Below are 26,379 nucleotides of genomic sequence, written 5' to 3'. Positions count from 1 at the left end.
TATTATGGATGCCCAAATTGATGATGAGTGGTGCCAGAAACAGGTTTCGTTAATGCAAGAGACTGAGACTGAGTTCAGTACCGGGCAGGACAGTGGATTGAGATTTCGAGGGAGACTATATGTACCGGCAGATTCGATCTTGAGACAGGATATATTAGATGAAGCACACCGAAGTAAGTACACAGTTCACCCCGGGGGTAACAAGATGTACAAAGACTTGAAGAGGCAGTACTGGTGGTCAGGGATGAAGAAAGATGTTGCGGAGTATGTGAGGAAGTGTAATGTGTGTCAGATGGTGAAAGTGGAAAATCGACATCCATCCGGACTCTTAGAACCGTTGCCCATTCCGGAGTGGAAATGGGAGAATATATCGATGGACTTCATCACGGGTTTACCGCGATCTATTAGAGGCTTTGACGCTATTTGGGTGATAGTTGACAGGTTGACAAAGTCAGCTCACTTCCTACCAGTGAAGACGACAGATAGTGGGGACCGACTGACACAGTTTTACATTAAGGAGATTGTCAGGTTACACGGAGTTCCGGTGTCTATTGTTTCAGACAGAGATTCGTCCTTTACTTCACGGTTTTGGAAGAGTTTCCAAACTTCTATGGGGACATCTTTACATTTCAGTACAGCTTTTCATCCTCAGACTGATGGGCAGACAGAGCGAGTTAACAGAGTACTTGAAGATATGTTGAGATGCTCAATACTAGATCTTGGAGGGAGTTGGCAAGATCATTTGCCTTTGGTAGAATTCGCATATAATAATAGTTACCAGTCTAGTATTGGCATGGCACCTTTCGAGGCATTATACGGGAGACCTTGTCGGTCACCATTGTGTTGGACAGAGGCAGGTGACGCTAAACTAGAAGGACCAGAGGTGATTCGGGACACTTCTGAGAAAATTGCTTTGATTCGAAGTAGACTCCAAGCAGCTCAAAGTCGTCAAAAGAGTTATGCCGACAACCGACGAAGGGATTTGGAGTTTATTGTTGGAGATGAAGTTTTGTTGAAGGTGTCACCTATGAAAGGCGTTTTGCGATTTGGTAAGAAAGAAAAGTTGGCTCCCAGATATATTGGACCTTTCAGAATAGTTGAGAAGGTGGGAAAAGTAGCCTATCGTCTTGACTTGCCTGCAAGCTTCACAGGAGTTCACAATGTCTTTCACATTTCGATGCTTCGAAAACATGTGAGAGATGGAGATCAACATTCAGTGATAGATTACCATGATTTGGAGCTCCAGCCAAATGTATCATGTGAAGAGGAACCGTTTCAGATTATTGATCGTAGAGAGCATGTCCTTCGCCGAAAGACGATTTCCATGGTCAAGGTTCAGTGGAATCACCACAATGACAAGGAAGTTACTTGGGAACGGGAGGATGATATGCAACTTCGTTATCCCCATCTCTTCCTCTCGTCAGGTATGTTCGATTTCGAGGACGAAATCCTCTTTTAGTGGGGAAGACTGTAACAGCCTTGAATAGAAAAATTTAGGAGTGCCTATAACAAGACATCACTCACATGCCCATGTGCTGCCCAGGTTTATTTTAGGGTCACTTTCCCTAAAGCAAAAAACGGAATTCCCTATAGCATAGCACCTAACAAATAACCCAAACAACAACTTATCTCTTTGCCTATTTCCTTGTTTGTTAAACCGTGAGATAGTTAGAGAGGGAGAACGTGAGAAGCTCTAAAGTGAGGGTTTTGTTTAGTGGGAAATTGAAGGTGTAGTGAGAGAAAGTGCAGACTAGGAGGGAAACAACAAAGGGGTTTTGCTAGGGATTTGGTTTCTTCTTCTTTGTGCTCCATTATCAAGTAGGTTTCTTCTTCCCTAGGGTTTACATAGCCCTCTTTAATTTCAAACCTAGATTTGAATGGTTAGAACAATAACGACTTTAAACCATGAATTTTTGCTAGGTTATCATCATATTAGTACTAATTAGTGATACCATAGATATATATTATGATTAGAAACTAATTACAACAACATAGTAACCCTAGACCATTATAGTTATATTAATGGAGTATACATATACCCGGACAGCAACCTAGGTTATTTAGGTTATATAAATATGGTATATATATACACCCGGACAGCAGCCTAGATATTAAGAATTATTTGTGTTTATGTTATTTATGTTGATAATCGATTGTATGAGATGATGTGTATGATATTGGAGCATAAGTGCTATCAATAGTTGTGTGTGATATATTGCTTTAGGTTGTTAACCTAGAAAGCATAGGCTAGTCGGAACCAAGAATGGTTGGCTCGACATGTGGGTCGATTGCAAACACTAGTTACCATTACGATATTGGATAACTTGGTGGACCATGATCTTGAGTTTCGTTAATGGATTAAACTAAGACTGGTTGGCTCGACATGTGGGTCGATTGCAAACACGGGTTTGTCAATTTGATATTGGACAACCTAGTGGACCAGGGGCTTGGGTTCTAATATGGATTGACGGTTGTAATCCATAGGTGGTTGGCTCGACAGGATGATCGATGCAAACACAAGATCATTCTTGTGGACCACATACTTCTAGTTTGAGAAGTAATTTACCAACTAGAGGTTGGCTCGCCTCCTGCTCATATGAGAAGTGCTCGTGTTGCACGGATTGCCTTTTGGAGAGGTATCCATGGTTTATTGAGAGGTTTAAGTCGATGCAAACACGGATGCTAAGTGAAGCTATCTCGTGGACCTCAAAATTGGTTATGCCCCTCAAAAAGGGAAGTTGTTTTGTTTGAATCTCTTCAACTGTGAATCAGGTTGACTTTAGTGGTGTTGACACGAAAGGTGTAACACAATAAACTGTTATTGTTTTTCTTCTGTTCGATATTTGGTTTTGTTATTGAATTGGTCTATTTAGACCTTAGGTAATTAGAAATCTACTAGCTGGGTTCTGACCCAGCCTACTATTTTTCAGGTGATAGAGATCGGGGAGCGCCACCAGCTTGATCCCAGTTCGTCAGTTCAGAACTTCTTTCTTAGTTTTCGCTTTCGAGATTAGGTAGTTATTTGGAGTTTCACTTTCTAGATAGTTATTTGTTTCATTCGTTATTGTCCGACCTACATGTCGATGATTCAGAACCATTGTATGAGTTAAGAAAGTTTAATGGATTTCTTTTAGATGATTTATTGATTCTTATGAGCTTCACATTTGATATTATTTGTCTCTTTTGATGGGTATATCAACTATGTTTACTGTTCTGCGGAGAAATGCTTTGAGTTTAGGTTTTCATGGCGGCCGACGTGGAAATCTAGGCTTGGGGCGTTACATTAGATTCGCAGAAGAGCCCTCAAGAAGTTGAGAGCATCTCCAAATTGTTCAAATCCCTCGTAGGCCTTGAAGGCTCATAGATCTGTCTCAAAGAACGTAAGTTCTGTTACGAGAAGATAATGAGCTACCTACACAAAAGCTATGAAGGAATCAGACTCCGAAATATGGCTTGGAGCCATATCAGAATGGAATTCATATTTGAAATCAAGTTTGGAACTTGGTCTATTTGTTTAACAGAATAATTTCGGTTAGTTACGAATAGGTTTTTCAAAGTGAAAACAGACAAGGATGGAAACATTTGTGTTTCCAAGAGGAAGACTAGAAAAGAAGGTCACGGAATTCGTGGTATAGATCATGAAAAGACCATCTTTCATGTCACGATGCTTAAGACCATAATGATTAATCATTAGCAAAAGAATGTGTACATGACACATTTCGGAAGAGAGTTAACTCTTCTAGAAGCTGGTGAAAATCGCAAGCTTCAGAAATCCATCTATGGATTGAAGTGGGCAAGTAGGAGTTGGAAGCTTCGATTTAGCAAAGTAATCAAAAAATCATTTCTTTGAGAATGAAGAGAAATCTTGAATTTCAGGAAGTTCAAGAAGGTTAATGGGAGTGACCCAGTTTTCTTGGTCCAGTATGTAGATGACATACTAGATATAGAGAACAACATTCTGATGTTGAAAATAGGATATGACTGACTCAACAAAAGGACCACACACAAAGGTGAAAAGCTTTTGGGCATGAAAAATCTATGAAGATAGATCGAAAAGGTGATAAGCTCGTTCAAGAAAAGGTCTTGAATCTAATGTGAAAGACTCAAATATAGTATTGCTACCCAAGTCTCATGGCACATAACTGAGCAAGATTCAGCATCCGAAAGATTCTGATGCAGAAGCGCATATGAGAAAAGATGGTTATGCTGAAGGCATAAGATCGGTCATGTTGGACATGATTAGCATTCACCTCGACGTCTCAAAATACTTGGAGTATTTAGGGGTCGTCACCAATCAAATCCAGATAAGCTGATCTGGACCGCAATTAAGAAATATCATCAAGTACTTGAGAAAAACTTAGTACAAAGCAGGGAAATAAAACAGTTGAAAAGTCATATGTTGCAAACATCCAAAATAAGATTTCAATCCTGACTTAGAAGAAGAATAAGCTGGAAAGGTTCCAGGCAAACATCGTTGCAAACTTTACACATAAAAGAAAATAGTTAAAGCTTGAGAAGCCTTAAATTAGTATTGAAATACTAAGGATCATCGTCTGGATGATAACCAGCAAAATCCACATAGATAAGATCTATTAACTAAACTGTCACCTTAGACGAAGTATGGAAGTTATACTAGGGTCATAGGCATTAAGCTTTTCCGAAAAGCTTAGACTTGTAAATTGAGGGTGTAAGGTGTTACACGGGAAGGCTCAAATTTACAAACTCTTATTATCATAAATAAGTTAGTTATTCTGTCGTTAAATCATGGTTTAGTATTTAACCGACAGTCCAAAATAATGAAGCATTCCGAGCAGGCTTATCAGATACCTGATGTGGTAAATGAAACCCTACTAAGTGAACTTGGAATAGATTCATTATTATGTCCCTAGTCCAGGTCGTTCAAGTCAATTACATGGATGTATGGTACACTGGATAACCCAACGAGAGAGTTCTTCAAAGTGATGAAAAACGTCACGAACTCTCATAGGCAAGATTGGAGAGATTCCTTAAACATGAGTGCTCTAATCATCTTATGTAAGGAGTGTCAAACTTTGGTACCAGCAAACGTCGCGCCGTGAAAGGAGGTTATAAAAGCGGTCGTTAGGTGAGACATGATAAACATAAAGTTAAGTGGGAGTACAAGACTGGATTATGCCCTCCTAAGTAAGTTAGGGTAAGTATCTCTGGGCCACTTGAGGAGAAACAACTGAAAAATGTGTGGCCACACTCAAATGGATTAATGAGATTATTCATTTACTTTGACAGTTGTTCTCCAGATCAAGAAAGTCTGAAAAGATATGACGTATCAGATGAGATGCGAAGTGACATGGGAATCGAGCATTGCACTTGTCTAAAGGACAATCGGGAGAGTGAAGGATATATCCTTTCGGTCTGAAGGAGATGTCATTCCGTAGGAGTGTCCTTCGAACAACATGGAAATGACGATCACTTTGTCAATTAGGATAACGCTGACGTTATCCAGAAGATCATCTAGTCCGGTCGAATTAGGGATCGTAATGCTTTGCTAGAAGCCGCTTACGATAGTCTGGTCACCTCGGTGATTCGCGGCTAACATAAACTGAATCCTACAACAGGTTACACCAAAGAGTGGTGACTTAATCGGAGTGAGTTAACTAGTGGCAACTTGACAAATAGATGGATTAGACCCATCTAAACAGGCCCGAAAATGTTTGGATGAGATTCAGACAAAGATAGGAAGAACCGGGGCCGCAAAGGGAGGCCCGGGAGGGCTAAAAGGGTCGGCCATGCTAATGCGCCGGCCAGGCCAAGCCCACTAAGGGACTGATCTGGCCGAACATGGCATAAAGAAACCCTAGATAGGAATCCCTCCCTCTAGGATTCCCAGCCAGAAAGGGTTTCTAACTATTATCTTTTATGTGGCCCATATTGAATCCTAATCTGAATATGATTCTAATTAGGGTTTCTCTATATATGGACCATTATAGAACAAAAAAGGTGTGGAATTTTCTCAAGAGAAAATCAGCCTCTTAGATAGCTATGGGGAGAGAGGGATTTTAGAGAAAAAGCTCCCAACCTATCTATCTAGTCAAAAGAATAAGAGTTCTTTTCAACCTTCACTAAGGTCCTAGCTGACATTAAAGAAGGGAGATCAAGTCAACTTGCTCGGGTGTCTCAAGTAGAGGAGCTACAATAGAAGCTCTCATCTTCGGGAAAAGGCATTAGAATCTAGTTTGAAGGAAAGCGAATAAAGGTATTCTTCTTTTTTATTCCAGTTCATTATTAGTTCTTGCATTTGATCCTGGTAGATAGTGTTAAACATATAGATGTTTGAGATTCCGCTTACAACACTAGGTGACACCAAAACCCAACTTGATTCGACGAGATAATTAAAGAGTTTGGTTTTCTGAAGAATGCAGAAGATTCTTGTGTTTACAAGAAGGTTAGTGGGAGCAACCTAGTTTTCTTGGTCCTTTATGTCGATGACATATTAATCATTGGAAACGATATTCCGATGTTAGAATCAGTTGAAGACTGGCTTGGAAAGTGTTTCTCAATGCAGGATCTAGAGGAGGCAGAATGCATATTGAACATCAAGATCTATAGAGATAGATCGAAGAGGATGATTGGACTTACTCAATAAACTTATGTAGATAAGATTCTAGACCGGTTCAAGATAAAAGACTATAAGAGAGGATTTCTTACCATGTCACAGGGCATTGTGCTAAGCAAGAATCAGTGTCATAAGAATCCTGGTGAGCTAGCACGCATGAGCGAAGTTCCTTATGCTTCGGCAATAGGATCAATCATGTACGCCATGATCTGCGCTCACCCAGACGTCTCATATGCCTTGAGCATGTGAAACCGTTACCAATCGAATCCAGGAGAGGCACACTAGACCGATACCAAGAATATTTTGAAGTACCTGAGAAGGACAAAGGATCACTTCTTGGTATATGGCGGGAAAGATGGACTCATGGTTGAAGGTCATGTGGATGCAAGTTTCCAAACGGATAGACACGACTTCATATCACAATCTGGATACGTCTTTTATCTGCATGGAGGAGCAGTGAGCTGGAAAAGTTCGAAACAAAGCACTGTTGCAGACTCTACCACAGAAGCAGAATACCTAGCATCTTCGGAAGCGACCAAGGAAGGAGTTTCGATTAAGAAGTTCGTAATGGAACTCGTTGTACCTGACATAGAAGAGGGAATATCTTTGTATTGTGACAAGAATGGAGCAATTGCCCAAGCCAAGGAACCTAGAGCACACCAGAAACCCAAGTATATCCAAAGGAAGTACCACGTGATCAGGGAGATCACTGAAAGAAAAGATGTGGTCATTTTCAAGGTCCATACGGATAACAACGTGGACAAATTTAAAAATGTGTCTGTTCCGCCAGGACTAATGAAGTATGTGTTCTTAGTCTGGCCGTCGGGTCTGTTTTCCTCTCTTATATAAATACATCATTAATAAAATACACAAATTTGATAAGTCCGATAACTACCGTCATTGAAGACACTGCGGATGGATACATCATATATCTTTGAAATATCAGAGATATAAATGGCCAGTCTTTCCCCGCAGACAAATTTGACTTCAATTGTTTTGAATGTCCTTCACATAATCTACAAAATTATAACATAAAAGGTCATCCGCAGTCATTAGCCCACTAACGCTTAGTAATTTCAAACCAGCCTTACATGGGTTGGGACTGCTCGAGACAATACAATTACTTTTTAGTTATTTTAGTTTTTATTTATTATTATTGTCTTTATATGGGCCCCTATCATTTTCATTATTTGTTCTGGAAGTACAATCTATATTGGTTGATAAATTTGGCTCTCTTTTTGCACTAGAATCCACTAAAATGTCAATGAAAGTCTAAATCCACCAAAGTGCATGGATTTGCGAATGCCCCTGATGTTCACGAACTTCGAAATACCTATAATTGGATGCTTCAGACATTCACAGACTTTAAATTATCTGTGCTTGAACGCTATAGACATTTACAAACTTTGAAATGTCTGTGATTGAATGTCGCAGATATTCGCAGATTTAATGTCAACCAAAATCCCCCATTGACTACACCTCTTAGTATCTTATAAGCAATTAATGTAAGAATTTAATTTGAAACATAGATCTTAGCAAAAGAATCTTTCCATTTAATTCAAAGAAAATTAAAATTCAATCAATGAATCATAGAGTTCAACTCATCAAAACCATCACCACAAGAATATAAAATCATAAACAACAACATTTGTCAAACTAACAAGTCATAGTTAGATGGACTAAACATTAATACCAACCCAAAATTAACTCACTCATAAACTAAATGGGTGGTCCTACCAACCTCCTCAATTTTGAGAGTCACGTGGTGCAACAAAACCCTAAGCAAACAAGAGAGAAGACAGGTCCAAACTTAATGACAAAATTTAAGTTTCATTAATAGTTTTAATGGTAGTTTCATAGAAGTAAATGAAAGTCCCCATTCTATCTAGGGAAGTCAATACCCGAACCACTAGTACTACACTTGCTTGAGCTGAATTGGTAGTGTGATGAATAAATTACCCAACTACCCATGAGAGACAAAGAGGAGAGAGAAAATGGGTAGGTATGAAAACTTGAAAGGGAAGAGAAACAATAACAACTCAGCAAGTGAAAATAACAGTTATGGTTCGTTCTTGACTTCCTCTTTAAACAACTTTTTTCAACTTCTGTTGTTGAGATAAATCTGTTGAAGAGTTCAATTTAGGTCTTTGATGGACATTCAATACTATATCAAAGACTCAACCCACCCACCAACTAACCACCCAAATCCAGGTATCCCCCATTGAATTCCACCATCAAAAGCCTCTGGGTTCTTCTGATCATTGTATTTAAGAAGATTAAAAGCTTCAGATAGATGTATAAATAGAGAGGGAGAACTCTGCAGCAGAGCGATCGATGCTCGAAACTGCAGAAGTTTATGAGTCAAGAACCTGGACAATTCAAGGCAGTCTTAATATGATTGATGGAAGTGGTGATTAAGTTGTTAATAGTAGAGACTGACTCCAGATTGAGTTTAGCTGATGGTAAACTGCTGACATGAATTTGAAATGCAATCGTCAAAAGCGAACCTCCTGACCCTTGAACATTTAAACTTGTCGAAGCTCCTCCTTCATTAGATCGACCGTCGGGACATATTACAAATCCTGATGGGAGTAAAGGAATGAAAGATGGGTCTTCACCACTCATTGCCAAATTGAGAGACGGAATATCCACGGGTGCATGTATTATAAGTGAACCGAACAAATCGGTGCAACACTCTTGAAGTATTAACGTGTTGTTGTCGCTTGCATTCACGTACTGTTTAAGAGAAAAAAACGAATACTAATTCTCACTTAATAATGTAGCTAAAACTTGAATTCAAAACCAAATTTGATAAGCCAAGGATAAAACCAGTACGTACTCGAAGAACCGAAATACAATTCCCAGGATCTGATGCATTAGCAAGATTAGCAACTTCTTGAACTGAATTACCCGAACAAAGAACGTCCCACTGATATACGTACATTAATGGTATCATTAGCATAGAAGTGTTTAAAGAAATTTATAAAGGATATGAATGATAGAGTGTAGAGACATACCTGAGGTCGAGTTTTCTCATCCTTGAAGAAATTGAAAGCGTTTTGAGGAGATATCGGAAGCCATATAGAGGCAGTTGCACTTAGTATAGCTCCACTAGGTGCCCCTGGTCCTGTGCTCTTATGAACTGAAACTCTAACTCCGTTGTCGTTCAATCCTGACAGTGTAGTCCATGTTGTGTTTCTTGCACTTATACTAGCACAGAAATTGTTAATCATCCTTTGAGCAAGCATCATCAAACTTCTTTTACCTTCTGGTGATGGAAGAACTAAATCATAATTCGAAAAAAAATAAAATTATACGATTAGAAAGCTTTCATGGAAAACTGAAAAACTACTTGAAGACAATATAACAAGAATACCCAAGATCCATATTCCATAATCGGATATAAAAGACCAAAGAGTAACAGACGAGAAGGCATCAAGAAAAGAAAAACTACTACTCTAAGTAGATATATTATTGAAATTAGTTCGTTGGAGTACCTTTCCCGGGGTCCTTGGTTGAAGAATCAGCCACCAGGAGACAAGCCATTCTTTCGCACATCCTCTGAAGAGTAGTAATCCAACGTCCAGCTCCGAAAGCAACTCCTCTATGAACAAGATCTCTGTAAAGTCGTGGAGTCGGAGCTTTTTCTTCAACTTCTAAATGTTCTATCCAAGAAACCTACAAACCAAGCATATTCCCAAAACAGAACTTGTTCAGACACATAAAATTTTTGTTTTTCGCAATCATATTTACGACTGTTTGATAGAAATTAACTTTGAGATGATATGGGAGAAAACAGTGCCTTGCTATAACCATTAGGTAGGTCCTGAATCAAACATCCTGAAGGAAGCTTTCGGGATAGAGAAGGAGAAACAAATTGACTCTCTCGGGAAAAATCAAATGAAACATCCGCTATTACCCATAATCCTTGCTCGATTTCCTGACAATAGCGAAGTAAGTAGAATTCCCGAGTAGGAATAAGAGCTGTAAGAGCATGCATTGCTGAATACATCTGCATTTAACCATTTTCATGTTAGAGTATTGTCGAACCAATCACCATGAATGAAGAGTAATTTCTGAATTCAGACATCTCAAATACAATTCTTGATAAGAAAATTGAGATTATAGACTTGGTTGATTACCAGTTGTAGGGAACCACTTCGGCTCGCCCCAGTACCAGATGATAGGATTTCAATTGTCTTGCAATCTGAAACGATTGTCGGGAGTAATTCCATCCATTTGCTCTGCAATCAAATAAGTCCAATATTATTATCCCTGTTTGGTATGTTGTGAATATTCACGAACTTGTACATTGCAAGTGATAGTTAATTTTTCGAGTTGAGATATATATGAAAACCAGACACTAAGATCAAGAAATTTTTGTGGGATGATGTTGATCATAAAGGATTCCTTGGGAGGAATGGGATAAGGTATGCAAACCAGTGGAAAAGGATGGTATGGGTGTTCAGTTTGGAGGGAATTCACGATGGAACGGACAAATTCAGGGCACTCACAAAGGTGAAAGTTAGTAATGGAAAGTCAGTTAAGTTTTGGCATGAGAAGTGGTGCACTACCACTCCCTTGAAGGACATATACCCAAATATCTTTTCTTTATCATCCAATAGAAAAGCAACCGTATGGGACTTAAGAAATCAGAATGAGAAAGGAGATTGGAACATAATACTTCGAAAAAACCTCATTGATTAGGAAATCCAAAATGTGGGTAATATCTTGGAAACCATCAATCAAGCTTAACTATCTGAGGAGGAAAATCAGTATGGATACAAGGGGAGGAAGAGAACCTATCAATCAGATAATGCTACAACAGACTAAAAAATGAAGACACAATCACCCGTCGAGTCACAAAGAAAATATGGAGAAAGGGCATAATACCTAGAATCAGTTTTGTCCTTTGGGCTGCAATCTTGGAAAGATTACCTACTGAAGACTTGCTCATCGGAGGAGACATAATCAGACCAAACAGATGTACTCTGTGTAAAGCGAGAATCTAATAACCATCTCTTCCTACACAGTCATCTCACAACTCAGACTTGGCAATTTTTCTTAAGAAGCTTCTGAATCTAACTAGACTCAATATGAAGATCTAGGGAGTACGTACATTTTTTCAAATTATTGAATATATATATATATATAACCGTATATTCCTATTTCATATTCTGCATTTTTATATAGAGTGAATTCATATCCCAAGGGGTGCCTTATTTTATAAACAACGAAACAAGAGAGCATATTTTAGTATGCATAGCTAGTTGAACAGAACTAACCGAATCGATGAATATATCCACCAATGTTAACGCATCCATATTCACCACGCCTGACTCTCGAGACCCCTCCGTTCGAACATTGGGTCTTTTTGAGTTGATTGGCCTTGGTAATAATCTCTCGTAGGTATCAATATCAAGAATCTCCCTCCCATCAATTGCTGATTTAATCCATAAAGGTTCACCCGTCTGAAAAAGTTTGATAAGTTCTTCCATTGCATAATGAGCAACTTCAACCATCAATGACCTCTCCATTTCAGATATACCCATAGGGTGCAACATTGGAATACAAGAAGAAGAACTTCCTGGAACAAGATCGAAATTTATCGTTGGACTTCCAACTCCATGACTACCATAACTCCCAACAGTGAGATCCAAAGTTGAAGCTATTGGAGCTGGATTAAATCGAGAAATGGGTCTTCCGATATACTTCGCGGCATAGCTAGAAATCCTATCAAGCTGAAAAAAGAAAACAATCCAAAGAGCATATCAAGAAAATGATACGGAAGAATCCTAAGATGAACTCGAAATCGAGATTGGGAAACAGATAAACAAAAAATTTGACTACAGATTATTAAAAAACAAACTAAGTAAAGAAATCTAACCTCTTCCTTCAATTGAGCGTTCTCAAATCTTAATTTCTGTTCATCATAATAATCATTTTCAACAACAGGAGGACCACCACAATTAGGGCATATAACATTTTTCAGTGCCTCCCTAATAGCTATATTTTCACATCTGATTTTATCATTTTCTGATCGAAGAGCGAAGTTATCTGTTCGTTCATGTTGTGCCTAATACAAATCATAGCAAACATTAAGAGTTGCCATCTTTAAAGCAGCATACATACATATATATATATATATATATATATAGAAGATTACCTTCATTTGAGTCCTCCTATTCTGAAACCAGAACTTAATCTGGCGAGGCTGAAGCCCTAAATCCTTGCTTAACTGCATCCTTTTTTTCTCATCAGGGTGAGGACATTCCTTGAAGATCCTTCATTCCCCAAACCAAATAAATGAATCAAGATAATCAAAACCCATTTTGGGCAAACTATTATAAAATTGATTATCAACAAAGAAACAAGAACCCACTAAAGAACAACAAGAAGAATTGATTATCATGAAACACAAAGCAAACCAACTAATGAAAAATGATCACAAAAACTAAAAATGAAATATTTTTACATATGACAATTGACAAGTAAATAAAGTAAGAACATGGGTAGCCACCAGAAATCTAGAAAGTGAAGTTGAACAAGAAGAAAACAAAAAAGAAAAATCCAAACAAACCCTTGAAACAAGAAAAAAAACAAGGGCTTACATTTCAAGCTGTTGAATCTGATGAGGAGTATGACGATTATATCTAGACTTTTTTCTTTGAGAATCAGATATATGTTGGTCATTTCCGGACCCACAACCACCACCACCACCTCCAGAATCCATTTTTGTATCTTTTCTTGTTTCTTTTTTGTAAATCTGTTTGTTTGTCTTCTTAACTAAGTGAAGAACTAGAAAATAACACTTTTTCTGCTACTTCCATGATTTTATGGATTTTCTTACTAACTAAGTGAAGAACTCTCACATGGTAAATGGGTTTTTCTTGTAAACTTTTAAACAGCTACAACTCTCTTTCTCAATTTTGAAATTCAACTTTGGAGAGAGGAAAATGCCTATGAGAGTTATTGACGTCAATCAGGGAAAGAGAAGGAAACATAGAGTAGAAAAATGATGACAATAGAGAGAGAGGGAAACGTTTTAAAGGAGGGTTTAAGAGGTAGTAGATGGAGACATTGGTGGGCATTGATAGATAAAGGGGTAGTCCATCTAGATTTTGGTGGACATTGATAGATTTATGTCCATGTACGTTTCTATTGACAACGGAGAGTCTGTAAACTTTTATAGATTTTCATTATCATTTAACGGTATTTCCATTGACATTTTTTTTTATTGACTAAAGAGTCATTACATCAGCACAAGACATTGATACATTATAAACATATTACATCATGAATTAAATAGGTTATCTTAAAGACATCTTGAGTCGTAAGAGTCATATAAAGATCTTTAAGACCATCTGGTCCCCATTTATTCATACTTCCATCTTTTTTATACCAAATTACACCGAATCAAGGATTTCTACTTCTATGGAATCGAATTTGGACCTCTGTTATGCAAGTACGTGTCCAACCACTACCCCAACCGATAGTGGACACATTTCAATTGACATTGTATAAACTTTCATAGACTCTCATTGACAATTTCATTGACATTGTATGGACTTTCGTGAATTTCCTGTCAACAAAAGGGTAATATATTATTCGTGATAAATAGATTAATAACTAATAAAATATTATTATTATTGTATTTATATCATATAAAATATATTATTAGTTATGGTCTATGGGAATAAGGTCCAAAATAAAACCCAAAAAGAGATAAGAGTCCTATGTTCCCACAAAAAGGGATTTGTCTTTTAGCACTTTGGACCCCATTACCCTCATAGACATGAAATCACTTCCGACCCAATCCCTCTTCAATTCCTGCCCAGACTTAAAAAAGTCGGATGACCTCAATCCATCTGACACAACAAAACACGTACTTCATCTCAGTTTATCTCTCTAGAAACCGAGATGAAGCATCTCTCTCTAGAAACCGAGATGAAGCATGCCTCTCTCTAGAAACTGAGATGAAACCTCTCTCTCTCTCTCTAGATCTCTCTCTCTCTCTCTAGGTCTCTCAATATTTTTTGTTTCCTCACCATAAATTTTTGAAGGTTCATCAAACACATTGTAAAACACAACCGAAACTTTAAAAGTCAGAAACAGAACGCCATGAATGATTCATCATCTACATCTTCAAGCTTCTTCTTCATCTTCAAGCTCCATTAACGACTGGCAATGTTTTATTAAGGTTTGGTAATGCTCATTAGAAGCTCTGGGGAATCTTGAAGCTACATCTTCTTTCTTTTTTATGCTTTCAATTGTACCCTTTCATCTCCAAGGTTATGTTTCTTCATCTTTTTTTTTAGGATTTCATCTTCAAACTTATGTTTCCGCGTCCGTACCATTTCACAAATTGCTTAACACTTTTTGTATTTATGTTCATAAACATATTGTTTCATATTATGTTTTGTATTATAATTATTCATATTGTGATTCACAAAACGAGATCTCCACTCATAATAATGTGCAATTTGATGTTCAGAGAGCTAAATCAATTTTTTCCTGCATATTGTTGGAACAAGTTCTAAGAATAAAAAAGCTAAAGAGAAGTCAATGGGAGGCCGCATGGTTGATGTGGTTTGAGAACCTAAATTTATACAAGATTGCAAATCAGTTTACACCAGATTGTAAATTGAAAATAGAAAAATCTTTTGATATTTTTTCACTAACAAACAATGTAATGTTGTTAATATTGAAATTTATCTATTTTGTTTCAAGCAAAATGTGTTTTTCATCTACTTAAGTATGTTTTTCATATACAAATGTTCTATTGTAAACAACAAAAAACTGTTATGTTATATTTTCAGCAAAAAATCTATACACTTCAAGTTGAAAATATAAATTTTGTTGGCGGCAAAATGAGTATTTTCATCTGCCAAACATATATTGATTACTGAAAGTTATATAAAACATACATAATAATGAGAGTAAGTTGGAACATAACGTTTTTTACTACAACAATAATAAAAAAATTCCTTTGCAATTCAATGATGCCTAATCATGGATTTCATTTCAAGGGTGCCCAACCATGAACGCACCAATTACAGTCTTCTATAGAGAAAACTATAGTGACCCGCTTTAAATCATTCTTCACAAACTTGAAATCTTGACTTGTGTTTATATTTTGTTGACGAATGACGTGTTGGGTTATGGTGCGGCGTTTAACGAAACCAAAGTCAGACATTCCTTACATCAGATGAGTGGAGCACTCATGTTTTGAGGAATCTCTCAAATCTTGTCAATGAAAGGTTCTTGACGTTCATCACTCTTGATGTACTCTGATGGTGGGTTATCCAGTGTACATTCCCAATCATACACCCACGTAGATGACTTGAATATTCCTATTCCATAGCCCATGAAACAGCGGTATATTGTCAATCTCATGTGATATTCTTCATAAGTCATTGTTGTCCATGCAATGACCTGGACTATGGACCGTATAACGAAATAATTCCAAGGTCACTTAATAAGGTTTCATTCATCAGATCACATATCTGATGAACCTATTTGGAATATTTTATTATTATGGTATGTCGTTTAAATACTAAACTTAAATACTAAACCGGATTACTCCTTTACTTACTCAATTTACTAGTCAAGGTCATTCTCAGAATGTTCTTTATGCTTTAGACCCTTGTAGGACTTTATTCATATTTTGTCTTAGGTGATAGTTTAGTTAAACATACCTAATCTGATTAAACCTTTGCTAATTATCACTTTAATTGAAGGTTGACTTCTTCAATTCCTTTGATAAATATCTAGTATCTCTTTACTAGAATTAATGATTTTAAAGCCTTAATTTTGTTCTTTCGTTTGTAGAGTTTGCAACAATATCTAGCTAGGAACCTTTCCAACTTACTATCCTTCCATGTCTGGAAGTTTCCATTATATGACATCCATTATCTTTTCACCTTCCACTTTGTACCAAGAACTCATCCAGAGTACTTCCCAAGTTCTTTAGGATGTTCTTTAGTTGTGGTCCAGAATTTCTTATCTGGATTTGAATGGTGATGACTCATCATACTCCAAGTATTTGAGACGTTTTATAATGTTGATCATGTTAAACATAACCGATTTTATGCTCTAAGCATAAGCATCTTTTTCATGCATGCTTGCTCATCAGGGCCTACCGGACTCCGATTCTTGCTTAGCTTTGTGACATGAGACTTGGGTCGAATTTCTCTCTTAGAATCTTTCACGTTGGATTTTTAAGAATCTTATTTCAGTAATCTTCTCGATTTTAATCTTATCATCCTTTCATTCTATCCTTATAGATCTTCGATGCCCAAAAGCATTTCATCATTTTGTGTGTGGTCCTTCATCGAGTCAATTCTAAACTGTTTTCAATATTATGATGTGATGAAACATGAAAATGTCCCATCTGAATCTCTTAACTCGGGCTAGTTAGTCCATTTTGAGCAGTTACTCTGATGAATTACTTGTTTCTCTTGTCCAGATGTCTTCTAAGGAGTTTAGTGCAAAAGACGGATAAAATCGAGAGAAATACATACTAAGGGCATTCTGGTCATCTGGTGAAGAGGGTAGTCTGGTAATTTTGGTCAAGATCGATACTCCGATGAAAAGTAGAGTCCAATGCGAACCCAACGGCAAAAACAGAAGTCAAATCGGAGTCCGGATGAGCGAAATAGACCATGTCAAAGTTTTGGTCAAAGTAAAGTCAACTTGGGGGTTGCAAGGACACGTGGTGTGCAGTCTGATGTTGAGGGCTAAGTTCTCGGTATGCAGGTGGGACGCGCGGGTTAACTTAGTGGTAAGAAGAAGACTGGTATGCTACTTTGCGGGAAACCAATCTACAATACTCCCAATCGATCCAACGAATCTGGACATGACACACTTCTACAACTTCATCTGACGGATAAGTCTCCTCTGTTCAAACCAGTCGCGAAGAGTCTTATCGAGTTCATCATTTCCAGCCGGGCTTTACTTGATTGGTGCCCAATATTTTGGGTAAATCAAATCTTTCCTTCTCTCTCATCTCTATTCTCAGACTTTAACTCCAAATACATAGGTATAGAAATAAATAATCATAGAAAGAGAAAGAGATGAGACCGAGAGATTGAGAAAAGGAGATTCGATGGGGCTGGAAAATCCTAAGTAAGGATAGAGATCAGATTCTAGAGAGAGATTTCTCTTGGGATTTAAATAGAAAATATATCTTAGAGAGAGAAAGAAGGATTCAGCTGGTGTGGATTTCTTCTTCTCATATATAAAATGAAGTTGCCTTAATGGAGGATGAGAGGGATTTGATTGCAATCAGATAGCTGGAAACCGAGAACATAAACATATATGATTTTTCACTGTTATAGAAAGAAGATTGAAGATCATTGAGCTAGGAAATCAAATCAGAGATGATTGATTGAAAGCTGAAACCATAGAGAGAGAATCAACCATTAGATAGTATAAAAAGAAACAGAGCTTCATCAAGTGGGCATCTCATCTTCGGGGGTCGAATCCTCTCAAAAAGCTCAACGAAAATATAAAGATCAGAGAGAGAGAGACAGAGAGCATCATCTTCTATACATCATCACTGTTCTTTAATTCCATATATCATCATCTCTTCTCTTCTTCTTCCTTTATTTTTCTTTTAGTGAGAGAAAGCTAAACAAAACAAAGAGAGAGAGAGAGAGAGAGAGATTTAGAAAAAACATAGATTTTGTAGAGAGAGAGAGAGAGAAACAGAGAGATCAGTAAGAAAAAAAACAGAGAGCTTTATTTGATTTATTTATTCATACCTTTGTATCTTTGTGAGAGAGAAAAAGGTACTTGTAAAGAGAAAAACAGAGAGATCTATAGAGAGAAAGAGATTGAACATTGAGACAAAGAAAGGTGTTCTTTATTTCTTTGAATTAAAATTCAGAGAAGATTGTTATTTGGTTTGGTTCTTGTGAGAGGAATCATCATCATTATCATAATTTTCTCTATCTTCATCACCATAATCACGAAGTCCATTATTTGGTGATATCCCTCTTCCCTTTGTTTTGCTCTTAATGTTTACAACAAAACTCTTTGTAGATGAATTTGGTGATTATATGTAGTTAACTCTCTTACTAGGGTTTATGATGAACTCTTAACATAATTTTGATAAAATCTTTTTCATGTTTGAATATCTTGAAATGCTTTAATTATTAAAGAATTCTTGGTTTTGATGTAGGGAGCTTTCTTCATTAGCTGTGCTTTCCGTTTAATGATTCATGTTTAGATGGTCTTCTTTAATGAATCATGCTTATAAATTGATAGTTATTAGTTGTGACTTTGATACATCAACGATTTGAATTTAGACTTTAGGAATATTCGGTTTCAATTCGACTATTTTCCGGGGATTGTTATGATAGGTTACCAATACTTGAGTGATATGAAAGATATGCATGATTAAGTCGTTATTAGAAAGTGTTAAGATGGATTCTAAAATCCTAGGTTTCTCCCCCATTTGAGTTTATTTCCATTATTTGCTTTAGTATTTTATTATTTTACCACCAAAACCACTTTTAAAAACAAAAACCGTGCTACTTCTGAGTTTTAGAATTGGTTTCATTTAGTCTCTGAGGATCGACCCCGGTCTTACCAGGATATTATTACTTGACGCCCGTATACTTGCGGGTGGTGACCTTTTAGGGAAACTTTCTAGGCCCATCAAGTTTTTGGCACGGTTGCCGAGGACTAAGTTTTTAATTTGTTCTAATCTTGAAAAGTTTTTATTTTTGGTGAGTTTTGAATTTTTGAATACTTTGACTTGCTTCTCCATTTTTGGTGTATAGGACACTAAGGAGCGAAGAAGAAGGCGCAAAACAAGGAGGAGAAGTCGAAAAGAAGAAATTTACAGTATTTATTTTTTTTATTTATTTTGGTGAGAGAGACTATACTTTTTTTTTTAGTACTTTATTTTGTTTTAAGTTTTGACCCTAAACTTAAAGGGCTTAATTATAACCGAAAACCAAAACGAAGCCTCGGGTTCGAACACTTGATGAAAGAGTGGCCCGGGTCGTCTACAAAGGTCGTCGCCCGTCTTGAACGGGACGTAACTTTATCTGATCACCCACGAATCCCCTGTCAGTGGGTCCTTGTGCGTGTTTTGTGTGCCTAATTTATTTGACGAACTATTTAGTTTAATCGTCTTTAGTAAGGGCACAAACCCTATTACAAGATAGGAGTCGGATTTCATCACCGATCTCTTGCCCAGTTAGGAAAGAACGCCGCGAATCCCAACCCTCACTTAAGCTAAAATCCGCTTTAGACATCAGCCTCTAAGGTATCGAGTTCATAGGATCTTTGAAACAATTCAGGAACTCGATTTTTATTTGGGCATTCCTAAAAGGGAAGTGTCCCTCAATTCTATAAAAGGTCGCCTCGATAAGAGGAAACGTTACCGAAGGTAGGACGGTTATCACAACGTTCATCGTTTGTTGTCTCTAAGAATTGTTTAACCATAGTACTTTGACGGAGTAACCCTCATAACAATCATAATTCAAGCTTTTTTAGGAAGTAGGAGCTGTCTAGACTTTTAAGTGAAATTGACCAACCTGTTTGTCGTCTATATTTTGTTTAGGTTGCTTGGTTGAGTCAGCTTGATTGTGGTTGTTTTCCTTCTAGGATCTTTGTAGTGCTTCCTCGGTTTTCGATTTAAAAAAAATAATTGAAAGAAATGGATTGATAATGGTCCCAACATAATGGCAGAAGGGACGAGAGTTATTCAAATCTATCATGGTGGTACTTAGTAAATGGTCAGAATAGTGTTAGTCATCCTAGATACAATGTGCATAATGATGGTCGTAAGGATTATTATCAACCTCAAGAAGGTTATGAACCACATTATAGATATCCTGATAGATCATCTTACATGCGTTATAGTAGAGAGTCTTACGCTCCAAATGTGTCCCAACCTCAATGGGATAACATTGAAACAAATGACTCTTACATTATAATGGAGAGTCTTATGTTCCACACGTGTCTCAACCTCAATGGGAAAACTGTGAAACTGTCCACTCTCCATCTTTAGCATCATCTTCATTGGCCCAAACTGTTAGTGATCTTCAAAAGACTACTCTCGAAGCTATTAGTATGCTAAGGAGGAGTAATGGAGAATCTTATGTTCCACACGTGTCTCAACCTCAATGGGATAACGTTGAAAATGTTGACTCTCCATCTTTAGCATCACCTTCATTAGTCCAAATTGTTAGTGATCTTCAAAGAGTAATTTAGAGCTTGATCTAGTAAGTAAACGTATTGAAGAAAATGGAAGAACTCTAAATAAAATTCTCGGTAGGAGAACTAGTATTATAGAAGAGGATTACCAACATAATATAAAGTACAGTACACAGTACCCTGTGTATGATGATGAGGATACAATTTTAAAGGAGTATACTTCTCCTGAAAACATCGTTATTGAGCCTAAAATCTCATAAACGATTGAGCCCAATAATGAGATATCCTCTCATTGTACCGAACTTGATAACGCTTCAGATCAAAATGAAGAGTTTTCTAGAGCTGAAGATGATGAGAAGCCTAAACTACCAACTGAGGATGACGAATCATGGTTGACCAATTTGCTAAATGAGAGCAGTGACTCGCCTGATTTAGGCAAAGATTTAGAATTCTTTAGAGACACCGATGATAACATGATAAAGGAAATTATAGAAGGACTATCTTACCTTCTAGGGACTTTGAGTCTGATAACAGGGTTTCTCCATTGAAGGAACCCGAAGTACCTATTTTAGAGAACCCTAGTTTAAGTCCGGGTGTCATTGATAGTCCTCCAGGTTACTTTGCATTTTGTCCTTCAAAACCATGTGTAGATTTTGAAGCACTCACTCCCTCTGTCTATCATCCGTATAATGACCCATTCTATCTGGTCTGTGATCTCTCTGGTGCAGTACCAAATTAACGACCTTATTGTCGTCTAAGTTTAGGGATTGCCCTTCTTTCTTGATTAGTCTCACCTACACTATCACCAAATTATTTAAGTGTGAGACTATCGTTCACTGAAAACTTTGTGTTTTGGGTGGACCCAGAGATTTATCGATTATTGATTTACAGTTAGTTACACTTCTGTAATCTAGTAGGTATAATTCTTTCTATTTTCGAGTCATCTGTTTTGTCTGGCTGAAGACGTTAAACTTAGCGCTTTCTGGGAGGCAACCCACGGTTAGGACGTTGGAATCAGGTAATATCTTTCCCTTCACCCAGTTATTTTTTGCATAGTCTTCAGAACATTGAGGACAATGTTCGGTTTAAGTTTGGGGATATGGGATTGAAATTTTTGTCCTTATTTCAAATTCAAAAGGGTTTAAAATCTTTCAAAATTTTAAATTTTTGGATTGAAAAAGAGTTTAGTTGTTTTTGCTTGTTAATGGTCATAGAGTCTAGTTGGTCGTGTTATGCTTTTGCTAATGGTTTTTCCACGAATTTTAAGTCTAGAAGTTGTCTGTGCACCAGCCTTGTGAGTGTTAGATAGGTGAAGAGTAGACTTTTCTGAGAGAACTTGATTGATCATTAGTGGAGACTTAACCCATGTGAGATTCCGAGCCTTTCTTTTTGTCCTTTGAGTGACCTCTTCTACGCTAACTCTGAGTAGAGTGAAGAGTTACTCAACCTCGCAATATTCATTAGACCTCATTTGATCTCTTGAGTTCACATTTTACAACCACTAGGGATGTCCTCAGGAATGCAAACCTTACTCTTGTAGTTTGGGAAACTTGAAAACATTGTCAACTAGAGGAAGATAGAAACTCGATCCACCATTTAGAACCCTGAGAATAAGGCATGAGCAAAGTGGAGAGAATTATATCCAAGGAAAGTGTGAAGAAAGTCTTATTTGTATTATGATTAATATTACCAGAGTCTGTTAAAAAAAAAAGGAAAAAAAGAAGAAAAAAAGAAAATAGAAATAGAAAAAGAAAGAAAAAAAATATTTGTTTAGTTTAAGTGTTTATCCTTTGAAGAAATTCTTAAAGATTTGAAGACGTCGAGTTCTCAGTAGTTCTACTTCATCCTTAGTGTCTATTGACCGTTACATAACATTGTTAGATAGTTGATCAGATGAGAAGAGTTGGTAAGTTTCCTCGTCCCGTATTAGTGGTTGTTTCCTTCCAATGAGATCAGTCGTTCACAAAAATTTTAGTCCGTCTTTTTCATGTGTTGAGTTTTCTTCATATTCATACTCGCACATTGAGTGTAACATTTATGAGTGACTTTAATTTTTGAGTGTATGACTGTGAGGCAACAGTCGATGCGAAATGTATCGAGAAAGTAACCAAAGTCTTGTCTATTCTGAACCGAAATGATCTCATATTGGCTGGTCACGTGCACTTCGGGTCTTGATTACTAGTGAAGGGATTTTTAGCATTTGTATGATTTGGTCGACTTGGATTTCATTTCTATTAACTTTCAAAAATCTACCGAATAAACATTTTTAGTCCATGTCATATTTAGACCCTTCTGGATTTTGAAACATTGAATTTTGTGGGCACATTCACTGCAAACCCTCACGAGACAAAACTCATCCTCTAGGGTAACCTAGAGGTTTAACGGCTTGTTGCACGTGCTAAGTGCAATCGTGATTCCCTACGAAAGTGGTGAAGTGGGTTTAGTTTTATTTTCTGTTTTGCTCGAGGACTAGCAAAATATAAGTTTGGGGATGTTTGATGAGACATTAAAATGTCCCATCTGAATCTCTTAACTCGGCCTAGTTAGTCCATTTCGAGCAGTTACACTGATAAATTACTTGTGTTTTCTTGTCCAGGTGTCATCTAAGGGGTTTAGTGCGAAAAACAGATATAATCGGAATAAATACATACTAAGGCCATTCTGGTCATTTGGTGAAGAGGGTAGTCTCCTAAGTTTGGTCAAGGTCGATACTCCGATGAAAAGTAGAGTCCAAGGCGAACCCAACAGCGAAAACAGATGTCAAATCGGAGTCCGGATGAGCGAAGTAGACCATGTCAAAGTTTTGGTCAAAGTAAAGTCAACTTTGGGGTTACAAGGACACGTGGTGTGCAGTCTGATGTTGAGGGTTAAGTTCTCGGTATGCAGGTGGGACGCGCGGGTTAAGTTAGTGGTACAACTGACGACTGATCCGCTACTTTGCGGGAAACCAATCTACAATACTCCCAATCGATCCAACAAATCTGGATGTGTCACACTTGCTACAACTTCATCTGACGGATAAGTCTCCTTTGTTCAAACCAGTCGCGAAGCGTCTTATCGAATTCATCATTTATAGTCGGGATTTACTTGATTGGTGTCCAATATTTTGGGTAAATCAAATCTTTCCTTTCTTCTCATCTCTATTCTCAGACATTAACTCCAAATACAAAGAGATAAAAATAAAAAATCATAGAAAGAGAAAGAGAGGAGGCCGAGAGATTGAGAAAGGGAGATTGGATGGGGCTGAAAAATCTTAATTAAGGATAGAGATCAGATTCTGCAGAGAAATTTCTCTTGGGATTTAACTAGAAAATGTATCTTAGAGAGAATGAAGGATTCAGGTGGTTTCTTATTCTCATATATAAAATGAAACTGCCTTAATAGAGGATGAGAGGGATTTGATTGCAATCAGAGAGCTAGAAACCGAGAAAAAACATATATGATTTTTCACTGTTATAGAAAGAAGATTGAAGATCATTGAAGTAGGGAAATAAATCAAAGATGATTGATTGAAAGCTGAAATCATAGAGAGAGAATCGGCCATTAGAGTATAAAAAGAAATAGAGCTTCATCAAGTGGGCATCCAGGGACGGAACTAGACTTTTTGTTAAGAGGGGGCCGAAACATTCTAGTTATAAATTAATTTGAGAAGCAATTTCATTCAAAATTACCACCTAAAAATAACAATTAAGCCGAGATTAAACACAAATAATAAAAATAACATAAAACTACTATGATAGTTCTTTCTCTCTTTAATGCATCTAAAATAAGAGTTTTAGTGAAACTTCTTCAGTTTCTGTAATACTTTTTTTTTAAAAAAGTTAATCGATCGTAAGAAATTATTTAGACTGTAATTAAGAAAATTCATACAAATGCTACACATTAATTAGTTGTTAAAGCATTAAATTTTGGGGGCGTAAATTAGGGTAATGTAGTAGTGTTGGAAACTTGGAATTGTGGGCAGTGGAAAACTTGTTTAGTGGTTGAGGTAATTTAGGCCTTGCAACAAAAAGAGGTAGTTTATTCATTGGGTGGGTGAATGGGTGAAAATAGGTGTTGGGCTTTGATTGGCCTGGATTGATTAGGGGCCTAGGGGGCCTATTAGCTTTAAGTTAAAAGCTTTTAACCTTTTTATATGGGACCAGGGAGAAAAGATTGAGGGTGAGGGGGGCCAGGGCCCCTCCTGGCCCTCACCTACATACGTCCCTGTGGGCATCTCATCTTTGGGGGTCGAATCCTCTAGAAAAGCTCAAACAAATTTAAAGATCAGAGAGAGAGAGAGAGAGAGTGGACAGAGAGAGAGGCAGAGAGCATAATATTCTATACATCATCACTGTTCTTTAATTCCATATATTATCATCTCTTCTCTTCTTCTTCCTCTGTTTTTCTTTTAGTGAAAGAAAGCTAAACAGAACCAAAAGAGAGAGAGAGATTTAGAGAAAACAGAGATTTTATAGAGAGAGGGAAACAAAGAGATTAGTAAGAAAAAAAATAGAGAGCTTTATTTGATTTATTTCTTCATACCTTTGTATCTTTGTGAGAGAGAGAAGAAGGTACCTGTAAAGAGAAAAACAGAGAGATCTATAGAGAGAAAGAGATTGAACAGTGAGACAGAGAAAGATGTTTTTTATTTGTTTGAATTAAAATTCAGAGAAGATTGTTATTTGGTTTGGTTCTTGTGAGAGGAATCAACATCATTATCATAATTTTCTCTATCAATGTTCATCACCATAATCACGAACTACATTATTTGGTGATATCCTTCTTCCCTTTTTTTTGCTCTTAATGTGTGCAACAAAACTCTTTGTGGAAGAATTTGATGATTATATGTAGTTAATTCTCTTACTAGGGTTTATGATGAACTCTTAACATAATTTTGATGAAATCTTTTTCATGTTTGAATATCTTGAAATGCTTTAATTATTAAAGAATTCCTGGTTTTGATGTAAGGAGCTTTCTTCATTAGCTATGCTTTCCGTTTGATGATTCATGTTTAGATGATCTTCTTTAATGAATCATGCTTATAAATTGATAGCTATTAGTTGTGACTTTGATACATCAACGATTTGGATTTAGACTTTAGGAATATTCGGTTTTAATTCGACTATTTTCCGGGAATTGGTATGATAGGTTACCAATACTTGAGTCATATGAGAGATATGCATGATTAGCTCGTCATTAGAAAGTATTAAGATGGATTTAAAATCCTAGGTTTCTCCCCCATTTGAGTTTATTTCCATTATTTGCTTTAGTATTTTATTATTTTATCACCAAAACCACTTTCAAAAACAAAAACCGTGCTGCTTCTGAGTTTTAGAATAGGTTTCACTTAGTCTCTGAGGATCGACCCCTGTCTTACCGGGATATTATTACTTGACCCACATATACTTGCGGGTGGTGACCTTTTAGGGAAACTTTCTAGGCCCATCATGATGTATGTCCTCTACAGATCGGACCAAGAAAACCGTTTCACTCCCACTAACCTTCTTGAATTCCCGAGGTTTTTGATTTTCTTCGTTCTTTAGTGATGGGCCTAAAAGGTACACCTAAAAGGTCTTTACCTGTAAATAGGGATGATTCAGTGCTTTGGGCAGTACTTTAAGTAGCTGCAACAC

The 26,379-nt window shown here is 37.0% G+C and overlaps 1 protein-coding gene across 1 annotated transcript; it reads right to left on the bottom strand.

Annotated features, from left to right (window-relative positions):
* Positions 1–8,124: 8,124 nt before the first annotated feature.
* On the bottom strand, positions 8,125–13,772 carry LOC147548581 (homeobox-leucine zipper protein ROC8-like). Its single transcript, XM_086669416.1, has 10 exons — positions 13,204–13,772; positions 12,759–12,876; positions 12,480–12,668; positions 11,878–12,333; positions 10,735–10,836; positions 10,395–10,604; positions 10,090–10,270; positions 9,610–9,875; positions 9,432–9,521; positions 8,125–9,328 (listed from the first exon to the last, which is right to left on the bottom strand). Exons 1-10 carry the CDS (start codon positions 13,323–13,325, stop codon positions 8,954–8,956), a joined length of 2,109 nt encoding a protein of 702 aa, XP_086525542.1. The 5' UTR covers positions 13,326–13,772; the 3' UTR covers positions 8,125–8,953.
* Positions 13,773–26,379: the final 12,607 nt, after the last annotated feature.

Source organism: Eschscholzia californica, unplaced genomic scaffold (genome assembly GCF_041429995.1).
Source record: "Eschscholzia californica isolate CP2 unplaced genomic scaffold, dmEscCali1.0.p SCAF_3, whole genome shotgun sequence".
NCBI classification, from domain to species: Eukaryota; Viridiplantae; Streptophyta; class Magnoliopsida; order Ranunculales; family Papaveraceae; genus Eschscholzia; species Eschscholzia californica.
This window is presented reverse-complemented; position numbering and strand designations above follow the sequence as displayed.

Coding starts and splice junctions, on each gene's coding strand:
- LOC147548581 (XM_086669416.1), bottom strand. CDS start 13,325: ATGGATTCTGGAGGTGGTGGTGGTGGTTGTGGGTCCGGAAATGACCAA. Junction 10,837..11,877: donor TGGATATATTCATCGATTCG/GTTAGTTCTGTT, acceptor ATTTGATTGCAG/AGCAAATGGATGGAATTACT. Junction 10,605..10,734: donor GAAGTGGTTCCCTACAACTG/GTAATCAACCAA, acceptor GGTTAAATGCAG/ATGTATTCAGCAATGCATGC.